Source organism: Tupaia chinensis, unplaced genomic scaffold, assembly GCF_000334495.1.
Source record: "Tupaia chinensis unplaced genomic scaffold, TupChi_1.0 Scaffold000597_1, whole genome shotgun sequence".
Taxonomy (NCBI): Eukaryota; Metazoa; Chordata; class Mammalia; order Scandentia; family Tupaiidae; genus Tupaia; species Tupaia belangeri.
The window spans coordinates 4,850,699-4,859,069 of NW_006160114.1; the positions used below are offsets into that span (position 1 = coordinate 4,850,699).

Consider the following 8,371-nt stretch of genomic DNA (forward strand, 5'->3'; position numbering starts at 1 on the left):
GGTGTAGTATTTCCCATAATTACTTAACCATAAAAGCTTTCAGCTCCTTGAACATCTACCTCATGAGACCAGTGTTCTGTGAAGCAGACTTGAGAAGTTGCCTCTAGATCATCTCCCTGCTACTTCTGGATTAAGACAGAGAATGAGAATTTTGAATTCCTGAAACTCCTTGTTTTTACCCACTCAATCCACCCCAAAATATTTCTTACTTGATTTGTTGTTATGCCCCCACTTCTACTGTGGCAAGTTTTAAGGAATAATCAAAGAGGGTCTGGCGATGACACAGCTGTTATAACAACTGGACTCACTTGGGAAAGACCTGAGCTCATGTCACAGGACCTCGTGAACTACTGGGGCATGCATACACTCAATCTGGGCCAGTTGATAGTGGGGGAAAATCACTCTATGAGCACATTGTTGGGAATGTCTGTCTCTCTCTGTCTCTACATCTCTCTCATCGAAGAAATAAACATTTAAAAAAAGAATCAAATGAAACTCACTGTTAAATTCACTGTAGGAAGGTTAAAGGTATCATCCACTATACCTTCAATGTTTTTTCCCTTTATGAGATCTGTGCAAGAAACTGTTCTCAAAAACCAAGTTCTTAGGAGAAAATCCTCCCAAATATCAAGTCCCAGAAAAATCTGCATTGGTACATTTTACATTAAGGATACAATAAATCTTCTCTGCATCTTATTTTCCTCTTTACTTAAATTATGGAAACTCAAGCCAAATCTGAAGCCCATTTTTCAATAATTTCTCAGGGCCTTCTGTTTTATATTTCCATGCAATATTTCTTGCCCCTTTTATCTTATTATTTGACCAACATTTTTTATCAGATGTATCTTTCATAATCTTACTAAGTTGTATATTCTCCTCTGAATTACCTTGAACCCTTTAGATAATGAGGTAGAATGTAAATTAATATATGATATCTTTCCCCACCTCCAAATGATATTCTAACTGCCCTTCAGATAGAGCAAACAATTTCTATAAGATTATTTCATTCAAATATTTGTTTGGGGGTCAGCAAGCAAGTGTGAAGGCATTGGATCCCACATGGCTGACTACCTGGTTCAAGTCTCAGACCCAGAGGCTTGAAAAACAAGCCAGGTGCATGTGCGGGCATGCACAAATTCCCAAGAGCACAATGGAGAAGGGATTGTGGTGCAGCCATTCCTTCTAGGGGTAATTTCTCACTTTCTCTCTCTCTCCCTCTCTCTCTTTCTAGCAAGCACACACAGACTCTATAGCAAACTAAATAATAAAATTAAGTTTGAAAAAGAAAAACAAGTATTTGTTTGGTTTCTCCTATATTCTGCTCAAATCTTCTCTCATGGTCTTACCACCAGGTTCTCATAGCAAATGGAATGCAGAGATAGAGCATTAATTGCTTCTCATCATTTAATCACCACCAATTCATTCCCCTCTACGTAAGATGTTTACCAAAACCCAGTTGTCATTTGCTTTCTTTTACATTTGTTTTAGGCCATCAGTTGATATTTTAAAGATCATTTTTTTCTAACTTATGCTTCTATTTCTGCCAATGGTTAAGCTGCCAAGGAAATGAGGAATCTCGCATTATGAGACTTGATCACTATTCAAAATTCACCAAGAATTAAATCAGCAATCATTGGGATAGAGGAAGAGAAGTATGAGAAAATTGAATCTCTACTTAAAACTAATGTCACAGAATTCAAATTTGGCAACTGCTTGCATCTGGGAAGTATGTTTATAAAATCAGAGCTAATAACAGTGACATGTAGCTATTGAACCTACAATTTAGTTAAAGTGAAACTCTAAAGTTTTATGTTTACAAGCATATTGCTTTCTTGCTAATTTCCTTCTAGTACTCATTTTTTGATGGCTCATGATTTTACTATATAATAATTTTTAAATAATTTTTCACAGTTAGTTGAGCTAATTCACTTAACTGATTTTCCTGTTACTTTGGTTAAATAGTATCCTTTTTGTACAGGCCCTTCAGTCACCAACACTGAATAAAAGGGGCTCTGATTCATGAAATGTGAATTTATGACAGTTGCTACGTTTTTTTTTTTAAGAACTTGAGCAATAAATACATGACTGATGCATTCTCAGCCTGTTTTCTGTATTCCATCTGTCTTTCAGCCAGTATATTTACCCTCTTGTTTTTAAAGCCATCAGGTTAGAAAGAACCAAACATAGAGAAGGAGCAATTCCAGAAGAACAAATGATTGTTTAATTTAGGCTGACGCTACCCAGTTGGTGGGGGTCTTATCCACCTGGGATGGGCGATATTCACCACTTGGCTGGGCAAATTCCCAAGATGCCATTTGACAAAGTAATAAGAGAAAATACCTCACTCATGGCTACTTGCATTCCCTGGGGATCTTAAAAAAAAAAAAAAAGTGTATTCCACTCTAGTTAAATTCAACTCAGGTGCTGTAGCTATTTAAAAATAGTCTCAAATAAAAAAGTCACTGAAAATGAGAGTTCAAATTTCACTACTTTCTCTGGTATTAAAAATTTCTTCACATTACATTTTCTTTCAAGAAAAGAGGTCTCATTGTGAGAACGAGAGCATGCACATACACACCCGCCCACATCGTCTCTGGTCCCTGCAGTCCTTGCTAAGCAGCAACTTCACTTTACAGCCCTAGACTTCTGAGAAAGAGAACTTTCTACAAGTTTCTTCATAATTATAGTTATACTAACATTTAAATAGACCATAAGACTGGACATCCTTAATTCCTATTAAACTGCTGAGAGTGTTACATAGGTATCAAAGAAGCATGTCCAGCATATGCCAAATGACACTAGGAAAATAGAAATAAGAGTCGTCTTTCTCTTAAAGCGTACCTGTGATTCCTAGAATCTTAGAGAAGATGGCAACTTTAGATTATTTAACCGAAGCCTTTTATTTCATGGAAGAGGGAATGAGGTCTAGGAAAGTCGTGACTTTCCCCACAAGATATCATAAATTAGTGGCAGAGGTAGGAAAAAAAATCAAACAAATAAAAACAAAACCCTGATTTCTGAAATCATTTCAGAAAAATGATTTACCAGAGACTCATTCCACATAATAAAGCTGTTCTGTTCTCTTTACTTACTGTTCTGTTCTCTTTTCTGTTCTCTTTATTAGTTTTAGGTTACATTTAACCTGCTTTCTACACTAGTGTCCAAGGAGTTAATGACTTAATTAAAGAGAGAATTGTAGCCCTGGAAAACCAGAATAAACCTGAGCAATCATTGTCCATTCACTTTATTTTCCCAGTGAAGTTCTAGAACTTGCCACTGTCAAGGAATGAGGGAGGGTCTAGACAAGGCCTGGAAACCTGTCTCATTTTCAGTGGATTTTACTCCAATTCTGTGCCATATTATGCTGGTTCCTAAGCATAGAAAATGAAATAATGTGTTTAATTGTACAACAAATTCTTTAACAAAAAAAAAAAAATCACATTTACGTACATGCTTAGATTTGGATTTTCCAAATGGCATGTGTGTATGTGCGTATGGGCTTGAAACATGGAGTACCTGACCTAGTAAATTGTAGCCATCAAATAATGACATAAAAATCCAATTTTCACACGATTAATATAGCAGCTATTAAAAAATAACAGATATACACAGAAATGTGGGTACAGACACACAATGAAATATTATCCAGCCTTAAAAAGGAAGGAAATCCTGTTAAATGCTACAACATGGAGGAAACGCAAAGATATAATTTTAAATGAAATAAGGCCAGCAACAAAAGGACAAATATAGTATGATTCTACTTGTATGAGATACTTCAAGTAGTCAGATTCAGAAAGTAAGAGTAGTGGTTGCCAGGGGCTTAGAAGAGGAGGGAGAAATGGAGAAGTATTATTTCATGGGTATAGACTTTCAGTTTTGCAAGATGAAAAAGTTACAGAGATGGATGTTGGTGACAATTACACAATATTATAAATTATGAACATAGTTAATACCACTGAATCATCCACTTAAAAGTGGTTCAGATGGGGAACCAGCAGACGGCATAAAGGTTATGTCACTGGACTCCCGTGTGGTTGACTGTGGTGTGAGTCCCAGACCAGGTGGCTGAAAACCCATGCTGGGTGTATGTGTGTGCATGCCCAAAATCCTGAGAGAAGAATGGAAAAGGGACTGTGGCGTGGCCATGCTTCTTAGCAGGTAATTTCTGACTTTCTGTCTCTATGTCTTTCTAGCAAGTGCACATGCCCTATAGCAAAAAATCTCTCAAAAAAAAAAAAAAGGTTCAGATGGTAAATTTAACATTATATGTACTGTATCACAATAAAACATTGCAAAATCCAATTTTTCTTTCTCTTGGCGTAACATACTCTTCTTTTTCTACTCCCTCAGCGTCCTCTTTCTCATCTACTTCCAAGTGCCTGCCAGTGAGAGAAATAGGACCATTGTTATTTCTATTCTCTCTCTCCAACAATTTCCCAATTGATTTAAACAAGAATGTGGGGTAGTGATTATGGGCAGTATGACTTCTGATAAACTTTCACTCTGCAAACAACACTCCCTTTTAAACACCTCCTCTTTTTACAATTGGATTTACAACTCTAGAATTAAAAAAAAAATTTAAAAAGAAAGAAAGAAAAGAAGGCTAGAGTGATGAATATATATTTTGAATACTCTACGATGAGCAAGTTTAGATTCATCCTGGGTTTGGGTAACTAGTTCTGTTCCCATGCATCATCAAAGATTCCTTTATTTCTCCTTGTTTTTTCTCCCCATGAGTGTATCGGCTGTTGAATCATGTCCATGCCATTCAATGACTATCTTACTACAATGAGGTCAGTGGGGAGCTGACTTGCTCCTGTTTGCACTACTTCCAACAGTCATGAGAAATTATGATTACTGGTAATGGTGCCCCAAATCATATTAATATAATGCTAAATCTTCCTTGAAAGATCTAAAGCAGAGTAATGAAAGCAATTTTACTGATGTGCCTGTCATTTCAATATACTACATGAACTACAGAAAGAATGCTGTTATTAATTTAATACGCACTTCATAAACTTCAAGTGAATGATTACAGACTGTTAGTAAAATAACTTGACATCTTGCACAATTGAGTACTAACTATTCAAGGAGAATAAAACACATAGCACTTTGTTCCCAGTAGAGAAATAAAACCTGACTGGAAATCTCATGAGTGACCAATTCTCTATAATATGATTCACTTCTGTATCCTGAATAGAAAAGGCTAAAAGATCTTTGGTATTAGCATATACGCCAGAACTCAATCATAAATTCAGTATTTTAGTACTCATTATGAAAACTAAAAATCAGTCCAGTATATTGTAGAGCATGAGCTCCAGCGTTGCATTCAAATACCAGCTCCTGCTATGTGATCCTGGACAAGTTAGTTGAACTTCATGTGCCTCTGTTTTCTCATCTTTAAAGTGGTTATAACGATGGAACGTAACTACAAAGACCCTTCTGAGGAAAACATACATTAAAATTTATAGAGAGCTCTCAGATCACTGCCTGTTAAATTGTAAATGCTCAATCAGTATTCTCTGCTATTACCATAAGCTTATCTAATACAGTAAACCCATTAAACTAAATTTATGTCTACTTCTTCATTGTCTTACTAGAGAGTTGTATGATTTTTTTATTTTATTTAACTTTATTTATTATTATCATCATTATTGTTTTTCAGTTTGATCAGAGAGAGACAGAGAGAGAGAGAGAGGAAGTGAGAAAGCAAGCCACCAGGTCTGAGACTTGAACCGTGGTTGGCCCTGTGGGAGTCCAGCACCTTTAACCACCATGCCACTTGCCAGTCCCAACAGTTGTATGATATTAACAAATAATGATTTCCAAATCACTAGCCTGTTAGAATTCTTCCATAATTTATTATCTTAACTATCACTTTTAATTTTCAGGCATTCACTGCCTCAAATATTCCATTGCCCAATTTAAAGAGGTGGGAATCCACAAATTTTCTAAAAAGGCAAAATGACATTTAGAGTACCCACATGTCTGTGTGTGAGAGAGCTTTCGATGATAATTCACGTGTTCAGAACTTCAAATTTTCAGTAAAAAAAAATAGCCCTTATTCCAAAAATATAGATAACTTTTAAATAAAAGTAATTATTATAAATACATCTAAGGAAGCTTACAAAGCAATTTTGACTAGTTCTATGTGATATTTCTAATGTGACAGTACTTTATATGGTTGCTGAGGAACACATACAAATTGCAGACAATAGGTACCATCACACATTTATTAAGCCCATATGTCCATAAGGATGATGGTATATGGTAAAACACTACCATCAGAAATTTCTAAAACTAAAATGGAGCTGGTTTTATTGTAAGGCTAATGTATTTTTAAATCAAGCCACAGGGAAATAATTACTTTTGTTTCTATTCAATCAAGACCTGCACACAGAGTTTATGGAATGACATAATATCCTTCCTGAAATCAGACCGGTATGTAGGACCAGTATCCTTCACACATAACCAGTTCCTGACCCTTTACAAACAAATCCTAATTTCCAAGGAAACAATCTCATCAAATGCTGCTCACTAGAACACGTATTGTTCCTTTTGGAGGCATTACAATAAGATTTTCATGATTACAACCCCCAACTTCCCCTCCAAAATTCAATATAATATTAAACCCATTTACTTAAGTAGAAACTATTTCTATAGTGGCTCTAGAAATTCTTGGTAAATTTATGTAATACCAATAAAATATTTTTTTTTAAATCTAGAAGGGTGATGGCTTAACTGAGCATGTATATATGCATATGTATATTGTGTCTTTTAAATGGGACCAGTTAGGGTGCCATTCTTAGGAATGTGATGTTTCTACTTTGTCTGAACCTATCCTATAAGGACCATGTCTTAAACTTTGAGGAATGTAAGTTTTAGTAATGTCTGGGCTTCCAGGCTTTTTTTTTTTTTTTTAAATCCTTTTGCTGGGGGTGGGCTGCAAATTAAAAATACATAACATCTAGCAACTTCTAATCAATATTCTCTGTTCTTTGCTTTAGGAACCTATTGCTTCTGAGTGCAGGTCACTAGATTTGTTTTAAGTCAAACCCGCAAATTTTTCCTTTATCAGAAAAACAATGTCAACAACTCAGTGGAAACTACTGACATAAATATACAAACAGGAAGAGAATGTGATTTTAGTTGTCAGCCCCATGGCTCTAAGACTAGATTTTTTTACTCTCCCCACCCTTCTTCACTAAGGGTGCTCTGACTGCTCTGGGCAGGGTGGACATTAGTCCCCCCGCCCCTGCCTAATTAAATAAACAAGCGTCCACATTCTAAATGTGACAGAATGTGAGGAACCTGCAGAAAAGCTCCTAAAATACACACTGAGTAAACCTTTCTCATTCGTTCTGTAGACACACGTAAGTTTTGGAATTTATGATTCACAGTCTTGCCATGAAGTTTTTTGTGCACTTTATGTTGAATTATGCGGCAGCTAAATGCTGTCACTGTTGAACACTGTAGCCTAAAGTTATTTTAAAAGTTATGTGCAGAGTGGCACAGAAATCCATCTATCATAAAGCGAAACAATAATTTTTAAAACTGGGTTAGCATGAAACAGAGCTAACAGAAATCAGAATTAGCAATAGCCTTCCACTAACAGCAACTCACCTTGTTGAATTTTAGTCACTAGTTGCTGGCGTGCTAGAATCCGGCTCATCCTGTAAGGAGAGCGTCTTGTAGTTTGATCAAATCGCAAGTACATCTCCTGGCCCTCAGGTGTCATGGAATTTAGGTAGTAGCAGCCTGAAGCTGGGGTCCTGGGCACCTGACTGAACATCTCGGCAGATTTTCTTTTGCCACCTCAGTCTGCCTGTGGCTGTTTCAGTCTGTCTCCAGTCTCAGTCAAAGAGCAAGGCACGAAGCCCAGGACAGCTCAACAGACCCAGCGATTTTTAAAAAGGAAAAGGAGTGCCAAAGCCACAACTCAGAATTCCAACCCCCAGGCCCTCACATGACCTCAGGCAGCCAATCAGAGGAAAAGAGAAAAAATGGGACCTTTCACAGTTAGCACCAAGCCCTAAGAGAGGCAGTTCAAGCAGCAAGGATTTCCCCCAGCACAATGCTGAAAGCAAATACAAGTATTTAGCATACCTCAGCGCTTACAAGAACCCAAAGCAGCACGCACTAAGGGTTAAATGAAAAAAGAGGGAAGAGAAAAGAGAGTAGAAGCAAAACAAGCCCTGGGCAAATGAAAACTTCCAGGCCGTAAAAGTTAAAGAACGCTCTCTGCTTTCCACAATATAGCTGCAGCCAGGTAAAAGATGAATGTGATACATATCTTAATAAAAAAAAAAAAAAAAAAAAAAAGAAAAAAAAAAAAAAAAAAAAGCATTTAATGGAAAAATATACCACAACT

General features: G+C 36.5%; 1 protein-coding gene across 3 annotated transcripts in view; it reads right to left on the bottom strand.

The window, feature by feature from the left end:
- The window catches only part of STARD13 (StAR related lipid transfer domain containing 13), a gene marked incomplete at its 3' end in the record, with an annotated part of 454,133 nt that overhangs the window by 195,991 nt on the left and 249,771 nt on the right, over window positions 1-8,371 (bottom strand). Inside the window, 1 exon segment of one of the 3 annotated variants that reach the window (XM_014591550.2) lies at window positions 7,624-7,927. In XM_014591550.2, coding sequence (XP_014447036.1) covers window positions 7,624-7,792 — 169 coding nt within the window. 3 annotated transcript variants of the gene reach the window in all.